The 17,585-nt window shown below is 55.6% G+C and overlaps 6 protein-coding genes across 6 annotated transcripts; 2 read left to right on the top strand and 4 right to left on the bottom strand.

Moving 5' to 3' along the window:
* Positions 1-1,323: 1,323 nt before the first annotated feature.
* EsH8_IX_000830 (SDR family oxidoreductase) lies at positions 1,324-2,610 on the top strand (the record flags this gene model as incomplete). The annotated part of the gene is made up of 3 exons (XM_083267166.1): positions 1,324-1,591; positions 1,652-1,781; positions 1,839-2,610. The coding sequence occupies 3 exons, from the start codon at positions 1,324-1,326 to the stop codon at positions 2,608-2,610; spliced, it is 1,170 nt and encodes a 389-aa protein (XP_083130731.1).
* A 622-nt stretch (positions 2,611-3,232) lies between these two features.
* Positions 3,233-5,297, bottom strand: EsH8_IX_000829 (uncharacterized protein; the record flags this gene model as incomplete). Its single annotated transcript, XM_083267165.1, has 6 exons — positions 3,233-3,788; positions 3,853-3,975; positions 4,032-4,284; positions 4,340-4,685; positions 4,746-5,016; positions 5,080-5,297. The coding sequence occupies 6 exons, from the start codon at positions 5,295-5,297 to the stop codon at positions 3,233-3,235; spliced, it is 1,767 nt and encodes a 588-aa protein (XP_083130730.1).
* Positions 5,298-8,448: 3,151 nt separating this feature from the next.
* Positions 8,449-9,228, top strand: EsH8_IX_000828 (uncharacterized protein; the record flags this gene model as incomplete). Its single annotated transcript, XM_083267164.1, has 1 exon — positions 8,449-9,228. One exon carries the CDS (start codon positions 8,449-8,451, stop codon positions 9,226-9,228), a length of 780 nt encoding a protein of 259 aa, XP_083130729.1.
* Positions 9,229-10,291: 1,063 nt separating this feature from the next.
* Positions 10,292-11,275, bottom strand: EsH8_IX_000827 (Alpha/Beta hydrolase protein; the record flags this gene model as incomplete). The annotated part of the gene is made up of 1 exon (XM_083267163.1): positions 10,292-11,275. The coding sequence occupies one exon, from the start codon at positions 11,273-11,275 to the stop codon at positions 10,292-10,294; it is 984 nt and encodes a 327-aa protein (XP_083130728.1).
* Positions 11,276-12,220: 945 nt separating this feature from the next.
* EsH8_IX_000826 (cytochrome P450) lies at positions 12,221-14,036 on the bottom strand (the record flags this gene model as incomplete). Its single annotated transcript, XM_083267162.1, has 3 exons — positions 12,221-12,400; positions 12,548-13,580; positions 13,702-14,036. 3 exons carry the CDS (start codon positions 14,034-14,036, stop codon positions 12,221-12,223), a joined length of 1,548 nt encoding a protein of 515 aa, XP_083130727.1.
* Positions 14,037-16,001: 1,965 nt separating this feature from the next.
* EsH8_IX_000825 (uncharacterized protein) lies at positions 16,002-16,970 on the bottom strand (the record flags this gene model as incomplete). Its single annotated transcript, XM_083267161.1, has 1 exon — positions 16,002-16,970. The coding sequence occupies one exon, from the start codon at positions 16,968-16,970 to the stop codon at positions 16,002-16,004; it is 969 nt and encodes a 322-aa protein (XP_083130726.1).
* Positions 16,971-17,585: the final 615 nt, after the last annotated feature.

Here is a 17,585-nt window from a genome sequence, read left to right as displayed (position 1 = left end):
ACGGCGGAAGAGACTCTTCGAGGCAAATGGACGACGTGATGGCCAATCAACTCCGTTGAATAATGTGAGAAACAGTGTTGTTTTCGGAAGAGGAGAGCTCGGGAGCCGAAATATGAAAAGAGTGCATACTTTGCATCTTGGCCCATCTTGGAGGCAATCGTCCATGTTTCGTTTTTTATCGGTATTTCCTTTCATCGCTGCCTTTCGGAGTCCGCGCAACCCGGCCAGCCGGCCAAGTGGGGATGACATCAGCATGTGGTCTTAGCCCAACCCAGTAATTAATGGGTCCAGGCTCTTTTTGTCACGCTAACAATTAGCATTTCCCTTCCACTTCTGTTACTAATTTGCTACTTCGTATCTAATCCACTTAAGGACAGCAACAAGACCTCCATGATCCTCAACCATCTAGACTATGCAATTCAGACTCGGATTTTAGCAGAATCCGGGTCTTTCTGTTCGATTTGCTGTGTCATGTGTGTAGTTTCGAATAATTTACACATCTAACACGCGGTTATCATTACGTTAAAGAAGATAATAGTGTTACAGCCAAAATAGACCGGTGAATACCAGTGGGATTTTCATTGCAGGCACAACATTTATGTCGCAGGATTGAATTTGAAGAAGACTTCGCTGGAATGGGCTTCTGGTTCACAGGCTTAAATATCAAGAATAATTGCGATGGCGTCATGTGGTTGGAGGATTGCATATAAAGCCACCGTATTGGTATACTTAAAGTCATGGTGACGATAATGTCTTCACGCGCTTGCTTTCTGCAATTCTTTTGGGGTGCAAATAAAAAAGAACACGACGCATTATGCCACAATGGTGGGACGAAATTTAACAAAAAATACCTTGGAAACCAATCGATGACAATCAACATAATTCGCCTCAGTTCAAGCATCATATGTATACCGGAGTGATGACCTACCCTCCGTTTCAAAACCTAGCACCTGCTATTGGGTCAAATCAACAAAGTAATGGCTGTAGGAGAATAGTCATGCGTGGGCAGCGCGGACGCAGAGCATTCTGGCAAGGCAACATTGTACGGAGACAATTAATTGATGCTTTGTGTAGCTACCAAGAGCCAAAGGGGTTGTGATAGCCATTGATGCTTGTTTAATTATGGGAACGGGTTGTGAAGGGGTAATAACGTTATCAGCGACCATGAAATTGCTCATCAACTTAGTCAGCTCGGTGCCTGAAGGTCAGCTAATCTTTTCCGTGGATCAATTCCAATAATTGAAATAAGCAGCGTATGCCGACAGGTTTACGGGTGAATGAACAGCAAAAGTAAGAGCAAATAAATCGCTCTTGTATCTTTCAATGGCACACGCACTAATTCTCGGGGCCTCCGGTATTTCTGGCTGGTCTCTCATGAACCAGGCCCGGAACTATCCCACCCCGGCAACATTCACCCGTATCACTGGCACCACAAATCGCCCTCTGACGTTGGATCAGGCACACCTTCCCACCGACCCTCGTCTAAGAATCGTGTCTGGAGTTGATTTTACAAAGACGGTGGAAGAAGTCGCTCGATCGTTGGAACAAACGATTCCTGATGTGGGCACTGTATCGCACGTCTTTTACACAGGTAGAACAGAATGCCCAAATTGTGCTGGAAGTATCAAATGGAATTGCTAAACTAGGATAGCATTTGCAAACGCAAATAACCCCAAGGACAACGTAAAGTTGAATACGCGCCTGTTAGAAGTCGCTGTTCAAGCGATCGAAAGAGTCTCCCGAAGCCTAAAGGTTGTCATCCTCCAAACGGGCGGCAAAGGGTATGTAATCAGCTCCGTTCTAAGCTTTCTTATCACATAACTGACTTGAAATACAAGATATGGTCTCACGTTCCCCAAGGAGATCAAAATCCAACCCCCGCTAAGAGAAGACCTCCCCCGAATCCCAGAGCCATGGGCTAGTGACATTTTCTACTACACTCAGTACGACGCACTCAAAAAGTTATCGCAAGGTAAATCATGGACCTTCTCCGAGATCCGCCCAGACGGCATCGTTGGCTTCGCACCGACGGCGAATGCAATGAATATGGCGAAGGGTACCGGCCTTTATTTTACCCTCCACCGGGTAGTCCACGGGGCCGGTGCTGTGGTATCGTTCCCCGGATCTGAGCTCGGGTATCGCGCAACACACACAGATACATTTCAAGACGTCTTGTCAAAGATGGAAATTTATGCCGCAGTCAATCCCGAGAAATGCGGTGGCGGTAGTGTTTTCAACGTCGCGGACGGACAGGCGGTATCGTGGTCTCAGGTTTGGCCGCGCCTTTGCAAGTACTTTGGACTTGTCGGCCAGGGACCAGCTGCTCAGTCCACGTCGATCCAAGACTTTGTAAAAGAACACGAGGGTGCCTGGGATGTCTTGGCCAAGGAGCATTGTGTTGACAAAAGTGCCGTCAGGGAGTTCGACTGGGGCTTTCTGGAGTTCATGCTTGTCAAATGTGACTTTGACCGGGAGTTTGACTTGTCACGGTCGCGTGAGGTTGGGTTTATGGAAGAAATAGACACAGTAAAAGGATTTGTGATATCTTGGGAGCGGATGATAGCTGCCAAACAGCTTCCTCCTTTGCAGATACTTGATATTCATTACTAGCTATGACTAGGTAGATTAGAAAAAAGAATGATATGAAAGGATCAAGAGTTTAAGATATATGATAAAGATTACGATATGGTGGTGGAACACGCAGCCATGCTATGAATTGTGTACATGTCGCATAATCTTGCAACATACTTCTAGAGAGAATACGACCAATGGACTTGTTTTTATAACCTGCGTACCTTGTTCACCGTTCATGATAATGCAGTACGAGATGTCTAACGTACTAGATGCTATGCCTACCGAAGTCTATAAGCGTAAAAGCCATGAACACAGGACGGCGGTGGCAGGGCGCCTGCTCAGAGGTGCCTTGGTTAGTAAAGATGTGTATGTTGCGTTGGAACCTGAGATATAAGAGCAAAGCTTTGTTAAGGCTTGGGCGATCACCGATGGGCTGACAAGGGAACAATTTGCGAGGATGAGTCAGAATATTGTTATATATTATTTTTCCACCCTAGCTGTGGCCCTCCCTTCAAAAGCCGTTTCTAGAATCTCTGCGATGCCCGTAAGAGCAGGCCAGTGACTCTACTCAAAAGGCATATTATTAGTCATAATGTTATTGTTAATTACTCGTTTCCGTTTGCCGTGTCTCGTGTTCATATTGTAAGCTTCTAGTAAACTAGAAGACTTGGCCCTTCGTCTGGTGCACCTTGGCAACGTTGACGTTCTTCCACAAAAAGACACATCCGAGCGCCAACGGCATGAAAGCCGCACCGCAGATGACCATGTGGCGCTGGACATCACCGTACGCGTGGACAATGGCGTCACGGGCCGGAGTGCCCCAAGCGTAGGACAGCTGGACCTTGATGTCGCCGTAGATGGTGGAAGCCTCGCCCTTGGTGTCTTCCGGGAGATACTTGATGAGGAAATCCAAAAACTCGTTGGTCCAGATGCCGCCGGAGATGGCGCGACCGGTGGAGCGGCCGACGGACGTGGCCAAGCCGATCAGGGCCAGCATAACGCTGACTTCGTTGTGCTCCACGACGGACATGACGGCCAATTGCTCGCAGATGATGATGGTGCCGGCAGAGACGGCCTTGAGGATCTGGCACATGATAACGTAGCCGATGTAAGTATCGGGCGTGCGGAAGTGGATGAGCAGACCGGTGGAGAGGCAGGCAACCGGAATCGCGGCACAGGCAATCCACTTGAAGTGGTTTGTCTGACGGATAAGACTAGAAATTTGAAATTAGCCACGGCCCAGGAGGATACCGGAGGAGGTATGGTGATGTAACTCACATTCCCACAATTGGACCCCACGTGCACGACGCAATCGTGTAGATGTTGCCGATGAAACCAGCTTGGCTGATGCTCTGGCGGTGGACAACCTGCAAGTAGGACGAGAAGAAAGAGTCCCAGGAGCTGAAGTAGATTGTTAGTGGTCAAATCCAAGTAGTACATTGTGAGAAACAACTTGCCTGAAACTCAGAGAAATGACACCAGCTACGGCTGCGGAGCCCAAGATAGTGCGGTCCTTGAGGTTGACCCACGGCACCAGAGGCTTGCTGGCATACTTCTTCTCCCAGAAGCCGAAGAGGACGAGGCAGAAAATGCCCAGAATGATCATGGCGATGATGTGGCCGGCAGCCCACTTCTTGGCGGTGTAAGAAACCAAGCTGAAGGGCAGCAAGAACAATGAGAAGCCGAACATGATGAGAAGCATGCCGACGACTAAGGGTTTGTTAGCGAAGAAACCAGCACGAGGTGGGTTTCAAGAGGCTCTTACCATCAAACTCTCTACAGTAGAACAAGAAGGATTCTTGAAGGTTACGGCCGCTTTTCACCAGCTCCGGTCCCTGGCCAAGCTTGTTTGCTTTGCGGAGGTTCCACCACAGCATGATGGTGATGAGGGATCCAAAGGCGGGGAAGATGATGGCGAAGGATCCGAAAGCCCATCGGAAGCTGCTGTGCTCGTAGAAAAGCTGCGCGATAATGGGACCCGCAAATGCGTTGGCAATGTAGGCCGTCGAGTTAAGGGTGTAGATGATCATACGGTTCCTGGTGGAGGTGGTATCGGAAATGAGAACAGTGTGGATGTAGCCAATGCCACCGCTTCCAACTGCCCAGAATACCTATCAGAAATACGTAAGCTTCGACATGGAGTAGGTGTTTGGGACCTGTAGTGTACGAACCTGTGCAGCAGCATATGTCTCCACGTTACGGCAGACAGCCATCAAAATCAAACCAAAGCAGCAGAGAAGGTGGGCCAGCATGTAGCCTTCCATGCGGCCGAAGATGTTGAGAATCTTGGCCAGAGGCAACTGCGAGACACCGCCAGCAAGACCGGAGACAATGCCCGTTGTGGCTGTGAGGCCATGGCGGCGGAAGGACGAGGTCACATAGACTCCGAGGTTGCTGTTCATCTGCTGCTGCATAGAATGCGTGTATGATGTGATCCAGATACTGAGTAGACAGACAAATTAGCCCAGGGTCCTGACCAAGATGCTGGGACCATTTCAAACTTACAGGATGTAAGTGAAGATCAAAGCCCTCCATGTCCAGGCGGTCGTGATCGCCTGGATCTTCTTGATACCATTCTGAGGCTCCGTCTTCTCGCCCTCGGGGTCGTGCTCCGAGGTGTTGGCGCTGATCTCGGTCTTCGTGTTGGCCGGGTTCTTCTCGTCGAAGCTCTGGTTTTGGCTCTGGCTCTCAGCCGCGGCCTGCTGGACAAAAGTAGAGCTCATGGTGGGCGACCCTGATCACGCTTTTGGCGGAGCTGCGTGGACCTTCCGTGGCTTGTAAGGTGAGGCCGAGCGATGATCCGTGGGATGAAACTCTCTCGGGTTTTTGGCAGCGGCGTCTGTTGGTTTTGTAGCCCACCGGCCGCGAGAATCAGACTGGGAAACGATTTTCATGAAAGAAGCTTAATACGAAGCAACATGCGCATGTTACGTAACTCCACCCGTTCATGCCAACCCACGACGGAACGAATGGACCAAACGAGACAAACGTACAGGGTCCAGCATGACGGCCAGGTTTCCGGCATCGGACGAGATGTACGGCACAGCAGGCAAAGACTTCATCTAGCCAAGGCTGCAGGTCTCGGTCTCTATGGAATCGTGCCAGTTCCGACTTTGCGCGAGCAATATCCACAGAGCACAGCTTGGCATCATCGTTCGTTGGCTAGCCGGGTGATTCCATACCGCAAAAGCTGTCCCGGAAGGGTAGTTGATCTGTGGGATGTGGCCTGTGTGGTGGGCACCAGACGTCGTATTAAACACCGCGAACCAGTTCAAGCCCAACGTTGCGACCCCCCTGGTAACGCGCGCGCGAGGCGGTTCCAGCGCTGGCCAACAGGCATTCGTCCTCGCCGGCATAGACCCTCCCATCGCCCCGCGCCGTCTTGGCGAAAGTGGCTAGCAGAGGATCAGATAAAAAAACTTTGATGCTTGGCAGCATGCTAGAGCGGATCTGATAAGATGAAAACGGGGCCCTCCGTTGGACGACCAGGGTACATGGGTGCTGGTCTAACTCAAACCACTCAAGGATCCAGTCGCAAAGGTTCCTGAGGTGATAGTCTGACAGATGCCTCAAGGAGCATTCCGCTGTTGGCTCACCTGGACTTTTGATAAATCTATTGGTCACCGAACTAAGCTTAAACCCGCATTGGTCTGTTGGGAAATGGAGACCGTACCAGACGTGGCATGTCAGCATGAACGAACGCGGTGGTGAGCACCCGAATCAAAATTTTACCGTTGAAGAGTTTTCATGTGACTCGTTCCTTTGGTGAATTTGCCAGAGCACGTAACATACGTGTTTGCAGCCCTACATGCCAAAGTGGCACGACCGAAGTTGTGCGACATTCTTCGACGCTCTGTATAGGTATTTGGCCCTGGTTTTATTTTCAAGAGGGTGCCTGAGTATTTCTTGTTCCACTCAGCAATTAACTTCACGCTTGCTCCTCAAACCATGAGGTTCTCAAGGTTTTGCTCGTCGAGCTTCATTGTTGGTTGTCTCCACTCCTGGCCGATAGGCAGCGATAGCTTAAAACAAACGTTAAGGCCCCTCAGTCAGTTCAATTAATGTGGGTTCATTGGCAGGTTTTACAGACAACCAGTGTGACGCATAGGTAGGGTGGGTGTGAAAGCGGGACCAATTTGACAGCCCTGAACACCAACAAGATATTATATTGCTCGGACGATAGTCAGTCCAGTTAAGACAGCTTATAAACAGAAACGAGTCTGGTATTGGTAGTTGTAATTACAGCATAGCTGTGATATTCGCTAGCAATGAAAAGGGGGCAACACAAAGAGAGCAACTCTTCAATTCGGTTCAGAAGGGGGACAACAGTGGCCCGGACCAGATCCGGTGCATCGTGGAGAACGATTATGGGTATTTGCGGATCACGGCCTACTCCAACAGCGAGCGAGTCTTGAATTGCATACGGATAGTTGGGTGCTAAATTCTAGGCTATTCCGTTACTGAAATTGGCCGAGGCTGATCGACGGATCGGAAATCGGATCCCGGTTGGGCTCTAGAAATCCGCTCGAGGATGCATGGAGCCCCAAATGAAATCGAGTGGCAAGGTGGCGCGAGAAAAATAATCGAACTGCGCCAGTGGTGAAGTCGCATCGGTTAAGGTCTTTGCATAAAGGAGGCCCAACAAGTATGAACACGATGGTGTGTGGGCAGTACATACTACCGGAGTTCTAGGCCATTATTGGCTTAGGTAGGCAGATAGGCTCGGCCATCGTCCATTTGCCATGGTGTTCACCGGGAAAGTCTCTCGACGGCAGAAACGGCGAGGGCTTGAAGCGTTGCCAAGCGAAAAGCCGAAGAAGGCGAGATTGAGGAGGTGCGTCCGAGAATGCCGAGGTCAGCCTGACAACTTCGGTATAGACTCGTTTTTTTGTCTTCCACTGGGTCAACCCCCTGTGCTAATTCGCTCGAAAAGATACAGAAGAGTCCACTTCTGGCGGCTTGAGAGGTGTTGATAAAGCCATAATGCCACAACAAGTGTCATATTGTCGTTAGGATTGTTGACCGGGATGCCTAGACTGCACAGAACAAACAACAGCAAAACCACCTCCCAGTATGACCATCGCCAATCCAAAGAGAAACGGATAGCAAGTACATGGGATGTCATGGCATTGCCCTCGAAACAGGTGCCGATGATCATCCGGAGTTTGGTGACAAGTTGATCAAATACGAGTGTTGGGGCACGCCCTCTTGTGTATCAGTTTAGGAAAAGGTTGTCAATTGTGGATATGGAAGAGCCGTACATGTTTTCGCTTCATCATGAAATCATCTTTAACGTAAAGACGTGAAATATGTAAAGATGATTAATTAGGGTGGAACTTTCGGGTCATTTGCCCTTAACCCACGACTCCTGGCTTTCCTACCATGACACAAATACATTCTGACAGTGGCTTTCGATTCCTTTCAATGCATGTAGTTGGGATAGAGAGAGGCCTAAGGAAAGAAACACAGTCGCGCCGTCTGAAGGGTGATGCTGCCCATGCTGATGCATGCTCACGGGTTGAGAATTGAAAGGTGGTCGCAAGAAAGTTAACTAAAGTCATGGACACACTAAACTGCTTCGGGCAGCCCCGCAGTATCTAGGCAACCAGTCGGCGGGCCCCCTTTTCTCCCACTTCAATTGTAATCTCACCTCACAGCGCAACCTCAAAAGAGAGGCGATCAAGGCGACAATATCCGTAAGTATGCCCTCCAGCGGCCAGCTGCGTAGCGGGCATTGAATCTGACGTCCAGCGCAGTCCTTCTCATCAGGTCAGGCCAGCACATCCGGCGCCTGTCTCGAACGCCCCACCACCCCCGGCTCAGTTCGCCAAGCCAATCGTGCAGATACCTCTTTTTGAACGTACCTGGGCAGCCATGGCCAGCGTCTTCCGCCAAGCCATCTCGTGGCTCTACACCACCCTTGCGGTGTCGATCCTCGGCGCCTGGTCTCTCATCGTCCTCGCGGGCGTCGGCCTCACGGCCATCGACGCAGAGCCAAGCCTCCTGCAGCTCATCGCCCTGCCCTCGCTCCTGACCTTCCTCGTCGCGAAGCTCGTCGTCGCCTCGTCGTCCTCCTCCACCACGCTCCAGACGGCATCGTCTTCCAGGGGGGCCGGAGGCGGCGGCAACCTCGCGACGTGGCTGGCGACGGCGGACCACGGGTCCCCCCACGGCGCCCTCGTCCTCTTCCTCTTCTCGGTGTCCTGGATCCTGCACCTCGCGCGCGTCGTCTTCGCGCTCTTCCTCGTCGTGCTCATGGGCTTCATGTTCGTCTTCGCCGCCACGCTCGACGCCGCGGACAAGGAGGACGTGTCGGCCGGCGGGGCGGGCCTCTTCGAGGACGACAGCCTGCGGAAGAACTTCACCACCGCCATCGCCGAGTTCGAGGAGCGGGCGGGCATCGACTTCGGGGACTACCTCCTGGACAACCCGTGGGTCATCTTCCAGGGCGTGCTCGCTCTGTGGTCCATGTCGTGGCTGCTGATGATGTACGTCACCGCGTACGCCTTTGGCGCGATCCGCAAGGTCCTGACGACGCCGCTCGAGGCGTGGGCGAGGGGCGGCGAGGCCCCGGCCGGCGCTGCGGGGGAACGTATTGTTGTTGTCGAGAAGGAAAGGGTCGTGCCTCCGGCGGCTGCACAGATTGCGAACTGAGTGCGGGCGTGAAGATGGTAGGACAGGGGGGTTGGAGTGTTTCGGTTTCGGGGGGTTGAAAAGAGCAAACGGGATGTCGGGAAGCACGAACCAAGCCCAACCCAAAAGTGCCTAGTCAGGGGATAAGGAGGGTCCAGGAGAGCAAGCCAGCCAGGGTTGATTCTGCAGCAAGCCGTCGCCGAGCCGGGACGGTGAGGAAGCTCGGGCCGTGGGGGGGCGTGTGGGATGGGAGGACGGGCTCCGGGTGGGTCTCCGCCGGCACTTGCCCGTATGTCGACCTCCTGGGAAGCAACAGGAAGGAACAACCTACCTACCTGCCTCCCATCTCACACAAAGCAAAGCTGCAACTTCCCAGCTGCATTCCTCTAAACCGTTGCCTTTGGTCTCATCATTCAACGTCCAAGGCAACCGTGGTGCAGTGGTTTAGCATTCCAGCCTCCCACACAGGGAACCAGCTGGGGACCTGGGTTCGAACCCCGGCGGTTGCATTTAACCTTTTGCCTCCTTGATTGGGTATCACCGCCCCCCTTTTTTCTCCCGGGGGACCTTGTTAGCCTGCAGATATGAAAGTATAAAAGACGTCTGTCTGCTTTAGAAGACATACACATTAATGAATTGCTCGAGAACTTGTAGCTGTTTGCATCGTGGGCTTTGATATTTATATACTTATCGTGAACATCTGGTCTCTTATTGTCAATTAGAGGTGAACTCAAGCCCGCGTACAGGATATGGTGAGCGGCTTGGCCTTCGGCGGCACGACTGAGGCCGTGACTTGGACGGGGCAGCAGCGGCCGCAGAGGAAACACCACGATGATACGCAGGATAGGCCGGCAGTGGCATGCTGGCGTATGAACGACAAACGAGAATCCAGAACGCAAAGCTGCATCTACCACTTTAGTTCCATGTCTAGTCTCGCTACCTCTATCTATTGGTCCAGTGTACCCAAAGTTCCCCTTGCCCAAGCAGTACTCCCGCTCAATGCACCGTAAAAAGAGTAAAAGATATTAGCACCCCCCCTCCTCCCCATACTACGTCCTCGCCGCAGCCCGGTGATGCCCGCCCCTCAGTCGGACTTCTCCAGCATCTGACAAGCCTCGGCAATCTTCTCCGTGATGCCCTCGACGTAGCCCCACGCAAACATGTCAAAGTGGTTCCCCTGCGTCTCCAGGCTCTTCTCCACGAACCCGGGGCAGTACCCCTCCCACCCCAGCTTCTCGTCCCCGCGGTAGACGTCGACGGAGCTGATGCCCTCGGTGGGCATCGGCACGGGGTCCTTGGCCCGGACCAGCACGGCGCGCGGCGGCCGCTCCCACACGATCTCGGCCGTCTCCATGTCCTCTCTGCTTCCGTAAAAGTCCTTCTCGATCTCCTTCTCCTCCTCCGGCCCCGTCCCGCTCTCAGCCTCTCCCCCGTTGGCCCTGGGCGCCGGTGCCGGCGGCGGTGGCGCGGCGCCGCACCTGGGCATCTTCCACTGCTTGACGACGCCGCGCGCCATCTTCATCGCCCGCTTCGCCAGCTTCTGGTTCTTGCCCTCGGTCTCGTCGTCGCCGTCGGCGAACCACGCGATCTTGGCCCTCGAGCCCTCGGGCCAGACGGGGTAGACGCTGTCGACCATGACCAGCCCGACGACCTCAATGTCGTCGTCGTGGGGCCCGAGCTGCCGCGCAATCTCCAGCGAGAGCAGGCCGCCCAGGCTCCAGCCGCCCAGCAGGATCTTGCGCCGCCGCCGCGTCTTCCCGTCGGCGCCGGCGGCGGACGAGTACGAGTACGGCGCCAGGGCGGGGAACTCGTGGCCCTTGGTGACGGTGTAGCGGATCATCTGCAGGTAGGCGGCCGCCATCTCCGGCAGGCCGCCCGCCCACGGCACGCCCGAGTGGAAGCGCGGGTTGGCGATGCCGAACACGGCGCGGTCGAGGGGCGAGAGGCAGTGGTAGGCGAAGGTGGTGCCGCCGCCGTCGTGCATCAGGAAGAGCGGCGTCATGGACTGCCCGCGGGGCGAGGCCGGCTGCACGACCTCGCACTCCCGGGGCGCTATCTGGGTGAGCATATTTCGCGCGGGGGCCCTCTCTGGGTGTGTCGGTTTTTTTCTTCTTTTCTTTTCGTATTTCTGTCTTCTTTTTTTGGTTTGCCCGTGGAAGGTGAGAAAAGAATGATTTTAGGATGGTGAATCACCGAGTTCGGAAAAGATATGTGATTGATAGGCAGGATCGCGGAACCGGGCTATCAAAACTCGCGATGAGATCCTGACTGCAGGGGTGGGGGGGCGGCCAGCTTTTTGACGGGTGTATGTGTATGCGCGTGTGTGCGAGGAATGAGAGGACGATGCGGGGTTTTTTTATTTTTATTTTTTGTCTTCTTTTGTCTTGGTTTTGTCAGCCCAGCTCGTCAGACTCGGAGAGGGAAGGGAGGCAATGATATGCTGAATCTCTGGGCCAGGCTTCCCGCAACTACATCCGTGGGGTGGGATATCGGCCTGGTTAGAGGGAGACTTTTTCCAGGGTGAAGTTGCACGGAACCAGGATGAGGCAGGTTTGATTTCAAGATGGGGGGAAAATGGGAAACAGGACGGGTGCTGTGCGCGCGCCGCAGCATCGCACTGCGCCCCCGCGCCCAACAACCGTGGGATTTCCGCCTGCTCCTACGCCCCCCTGCAGCGGGGCTCTTCCGCTTCGGCGTTCGGCGGTCCCGTCTTCGGAGGGGGAAGCCCGATGATTCGGGCCTTGTGCAGCATAGTGCCATGGTCGCCGAATCACAAGAGATGGTCCCTTTGGGCCGAGGCCTTTCTATGAGGGCGTCCGTAGAAAGCTCCCAGCGACATCTCATCCCGCGTCATTTGTTTCACGTATTTAATACGAACCCCAAAACAAAGTTGGACCCGCGCGAAAGAACCATCAATACGAAGTTTTTAGAAAAGTACTCTCGATGCTGGCAATGCTTCATTCATGTCCTTATCATGCAATCTAGGCTGCGCTACCATTACCGTGCTCCCCCCTTACTTCCTCAGCGTGTACTTTAGGAACATTTTCTCCCGCGGCTTTGACGCAGAGTGCCTGTTGCGATCGACCGAGTTGTCCGGCACCTTGTCCATACGCTTGCCCTCGCCATCGACCAGATCGAAGTCGAACTTCGCGACGAACAGTGCCGTGGTGACCGCCATCTCCATCCTTGCAAACTGCCCGGGGCGTATCGTTAGCGAATATTGGCTCTGGGCTCACTTGCACGACGTCGCAGCATCGTGACGCCACCATCTTTTGAGACGTACGAAAGCACCAAAAAATGAGGCATCAAGAGGAAAAGAAGTCACAGGGGGAAGACTCACCCTCATGCCAAGGCACGGATGCCGCCCGGCACCCCACCCGATGAACGCGCTCGCGTCGTTCTTGTCGCCCCCCTCCGGCCCCGGCACAAACCTGCCCGGGTCCCACCGCAGCGGCTCGGGGAAGAAGCGCCCGTCCATGTGCGTGGTGTCGAAGTGGAACACGGCGTACGAGTCCCGCGGCAAGACCTCGCCGCTCGCGCCGATGGCGACGTCCTTGCCGCTCGCGTTGTACCGGAACCCGCACCCGGTGATGGTGTGCCGGATCGTCTCCCGGAGCCCGAGGTCGACGGTCGGGAACTCGGCCTCCCACTCGTCCATGGTCAAGCGCGCGAGCACGTCCTCGGGCGCCTCGTCGTCGGCGCGGCGGTGCCGCCGGACCGCCGCGTCGACCTCGCGCCGCACCTCGCCGCGCCAGCGCGCGTCCGCCGCCAGGAAGCACAGCAGGTACGCGGCGTTGATGCCGCTGTTGATCAGGCCCGCGAACAGCGCGCCGACGATGAAGGCCACCATCTCGGCCGTGCTGTCCCCGTTGTCCATGAGGAACTGCAGCGCGTCGTCGCCGCCGAACCCGCGGTCCTTGCGCTCCTTGATCACCTTCTCCAGGATCATGTACATCTGCGCGCCACTGTACACCCGCCGCAGGTGCCCGACCGTCGGCATCCACGGGAACATGACCTTTGTCGCCGTGCTCGCCGCGTCGATGCTCTCGAAGATGCGCTGCACGCGCCGCAGCAGCGCCTCGTCCTCGGCCACCTCGTCGCAGCCCACCGTCCTCATCGTCAGCTTGAACACGAGGTGGTACATGTCCTCGAACGGGTCGCTGACGCCGCTCCCGCCGTCGCCGCCGATGCGGGACGCGAGCTTGTCCATCGTCTGCCGGGTGTCGCCGACGAGGAGGTGCAGGCGCTCCGAGAGGATATCCTTGCGGAGCAGCTTGACCAGGTTTCTGTTGAACTTGACGCCGAAGTCGTCGCCGGAGGAGCGGTCCGCCGAGACTTCGATGCGGGGGGTGGCATTGAAGAGGGCACCGTAGCTGCCGTTGGTGGTCGGTGTTAGTCCGGGCCCCTGGAGCACCACAAACGCAACATGGCATCACACAAAACACATCACCTCCGGCCCAAGGAAAAAAAAAGGGGAAGGGGAGAGGCTCTCACCCCTTTGTGAAGTCCAAATCCCGGCTCTCGAAGAACAGCCGCCGCCCGTCTTCCCCGGACAGGCCGACAATCCTCATCTTCCCAAAGTAGAAGCTCCAGTTGCCCGAGCCGGCGAGCCGGCGCCCTTCCGTCAGGAAGTTGCCCCGGTCCGTGAAGAAGCGCGGCACCCCCAGCACGGGGTAACCCTTAAACAGCTTGGGGGCGTTGCGCGGGAACGAGGGCCGGTAGGCGAGGAAGCCCACAGCGTAGGCCAGGCCCGTGAGGAGGAGGACCCAGATGCTCGTCGGCCAGTCTTGCGGGCGCAGTGCCGCGGATGCTGCTGCGGCGAGGGACATTGCGATGGGGGTCTTGCAGGACGTTACTTGGCGGTTATATCTGGCACTGGGAGATGAGACGAAAGCCCAAAGAGCGCGGAAGAGAGGGAGAAGGAGAAGTATTGGAGGGGGGAGAGATGGAGAGATCAGTTATAGTATGGAGAGGAGGCAAAGTCTATGCGATGTCTGCGACAGGCGCCCGACTGAAACGGAATAGCTGAAGGAGAGAGAGGCCAAGACAAGCAAGCCACTCGCATCAATTAACTCGGGCGTTGAAGATAGAAGGGCAGCTCCCCGAGGTTTCGATCGGGGGGATTCTAAACGGATGGGCGTCGAATCAAAACCCCAAACGCGGCCGTTCGGATAAACGATGTCGTCCGCATGGCAAGGGTTCATGGTGTAAAACAACTTGGGCCATGTGTGTGTGTGTGCGCGCGCGCGTGTATGCGTGTGCGTTGGCGCAGCAAAAGAACCAGACCAGAACATTTCATCTCAACTTTTCCGAATAAGAGAGTCTCGCTATTGTGCGCCTCGCCCCCCCTGCATCGCTTGCACTGCTCCTCAGCCAAACCGAATGATACGGGATTTGACTGTTGACCGTTGCACGTTCCCCCTCCTTTCCCCCACCACCATACCACTGCCGCCGCCCCAGATCGGCCGCTAGTATGAGACGGCGCGCGCCATATGCGTTAGCCAGACATGAAACTTTCAATGTTGAAAGCGGGCGATTGGATCAAAGGCCACGGGCTTTGGGAAGTCGGCAGTAGTGGGATACCGTCGCGGGGTGGTCCTGGGAGTCGGTAGGAGTTCCCGCTTGCTGCGAACATCTCTTCCGTGTAATACAAACGTCATCACATACACAATTATGCTACAGTTGGTGACAGCGCTACCTTGTCCAATATTTGTCTTTTTTATTTTTTATTTTGGAAACCAAAAGCCCCCCTCGCAAGCTCCCCGAGCGGAACGATCGGACAGTTGACATGCTATTCCCGATTCGCTTGCAGCCGCCGTTAGCGGTGAGTGACGGGTACCAGTTTCCGAATAGTGGCATGGTGTGGGCGGGTTGAAATACGTCGCGGTACGGATATTCCCTGGATAGAGGGCCGGGGTGGGAGTTCACAGCCATGTCGTCTGTCCTCGTTTACCTCGCATCTCTCGCGTAGCCTTTCAAACATTGCGAGGGCGGGGGTCTCCCCTAGAGCATAAAGGTTTTCTTAGACTCTATCTACAGTTCTTTGTGTGATTGGACATCTGGTCGTCGATCCCTCTCGTGCCGGGCCAACTGTTTGGCGCCCGCGTGGTTGACGGATGCCACACCGCCGGCCCTGTTGTTCGACGGCCGAGTACCGGTAGTACTCGTCGCGACATGGATCAGATGACGATTCTTCCGCCACTGAAGCAACCCCGCCGGGCGAGGCCCTGCGTGACTCCAAAGGGACAGCCTCCCGTCTACACAGCGGCACATTTCACCGCATCATGTGGCGTGTGACGGATGTACTAGTGCCGTATCAACAGAAGTTGAAATTCAACTCGAAAAAGGTTTGACGCGGCAGCTACAGTTTAACCGACCCCGGGCCCGAAGGCCCAAGTCAAAGATCCTAGGCCTGGACCGCACTCTGCAAACCGTCCAAGGTGCATGTCAGTATTAGGTAGTGGCGTCAAGATGGATAGCGAGTGGCCTTGGCGAAGGGGGTTGAGCTCGTCACATAGGCCAAGTAACGATAACTTCACGAAGAAAAGTGTCATGTAAGCACCTCTGGTCGAGGGTTGTAAACCCCCCGAGGTCTATACATTTAGCAAGCTGAAAAAACAAAGGGTATCGTCTAATAATGCCACGCCACGCCACGTCACGCCGGGCCTTCAAAAAGAGGTCCATCTAAACCACACCCTCGAGTCCTCCTCCTCCTCCTCACCCTCGCCCAGACTCCAGTGCGAAAGCTTCCCGCCCCAATCACCAATGACAACAAGCCCACCCCTGACAGCTCACTAGACAGCCTCCCAATCCATAGCCTCGACCATGAAATCAAACTCGTCCTCCTCCATCTCGACCACCCCGTACCCGCCCCGCCCTCTCCCGGCTCCAGCATTCATCTCCTCGGCGATCTTCATTTCCGCAACGGCGTATCCGGCATCGAAGCCGGCAAATATATGCCTGAAAATCCTGTCCAGGTCGTAGCTCTCCAGCGGCGCCGTCCCCGCCCGCTCTCGCCCCGCCTCCCCCCTCAGCCTCGAAGCCTCCTCGGCGTACTTCCACCGGTTCCGCAGCTCCTTCGCCCGGCGCAGGTGGAACAGCACCTCGCCCGTCCCCAGCGCCTCGTGGAGCGGGTTGTCTTCCATCTCCAGGGCGACGATGACGTTCTGGTGGTACGAGTGCGTCGCCGCGGCGCCGTAGACACCGCGCACCGGCCCTCCCCCCCACCCGTCCCGCGAGATCGTGATCCCAAACACCCCCAGGAGGTGGACCAGCGCCCTCTCCAGCAGCATGTAGTACTCGTAAAAGTCAAGCTTGAACATGAGCTCCGCCTCCTCGGCGTCCGTCTCGCCCCCGTACAGCGGGTCCCCCGGCCGCGCTATGGCGTGGTGGTAGCCGTGCGAGAGGTACGGCAGCTTCCACTTGAGCCGGCGCACGATCTGGATGTATCTCTTGAACTCCTGTTGCGCCGAAGGCCCGTCTCTGGCAGCGACGGTGACGGCACCGACGACCCTGTTGCCCCTGCCGACCGCTGCTTCTGGCGCCGCTGGCGCAGGCACGGGCGCAGGCGCCATCTTGTTCGGCGAGTGGAAGGCGCCATTCTTGGTTGGCGATGGGGGTTGCGGCGTCGCGGGCGTGATGATCGAGGACGTCGGCTGGCTCGTTCGCGGCCGGTAGCTTGACGGCGGCGCGGAGCTGAAGTTCTGGGCTTTGCCTCTAGAGGCCCATATTGACTCCTCCAGGCCCTTCTTGGAGCGCATCATCGTGTGTTCGGATCGCAGCGGGAGGCTTTGAAAGTGTTGTTAGTCGCAGTGGTCGAGACAGCCCTCCGAAGGATTTGGTGTGCTCTCGGGACTCACGATCGTGTAGTCTGCGTATTTAATTGTGTCTCGGGTTCGCAGTCCAGGAGAGCGATTCGTCAAGGTCGTCGTCGGCTGCCACAAATAAACGGCCTAATAGTCGCAAGTCGAGGCGTATAACGGCGGGGTACGAATCGCAGCTCGGATCCGGGATAGTGGCAAGGTCTGGCTGTCTAAATGAATGATGGGCGAATGGATGTTGTAATGTCTAAATCCGAAGACGACTCTTCAGTCGAAACCTGACGACGAAGAAGGAAATGGACGCCCCCTTTTTGTGTCATGTCATTGTTGGTCCGGCCAAGCTGCTACGGCCAGGCACAAGGGGGGCGCTAAAGATTAGGTGCGATAGGTGGGGGTGTTGAAGAGGCACTGTTGCCGTTGGCGCACATGAGAAACACTGGGCGGGGAGACGCCACTGGGGCTATTGACACGCGATGTGGACCTTGCGCGCGCGGGATGACGCAGGGGCGGGGGTGCGCTGGTGGTCACTGAAGAAAGGGCGGCCTTCCAGAAGCTCAA

Source organism: Colletotrichum jinshuiense, chromosome 9 (genome assembly GCF_051148585.1).
Source record: "Colletotrichum jinshuiense chromosome 9, complete sequence".
Lineage (NCBI taxonomy): Eukaryota > Fungi > Ascomycota > Sordariomycetes > Glomerellales > Glomerellaceae > Colletotrichum > Colletotrichum jinshuiense.
The sequence above is the reverse complement of the archived record's forward strand: the minus strand, read 5'-3'. Positions and strand labels throughout refer to the sequence as shown.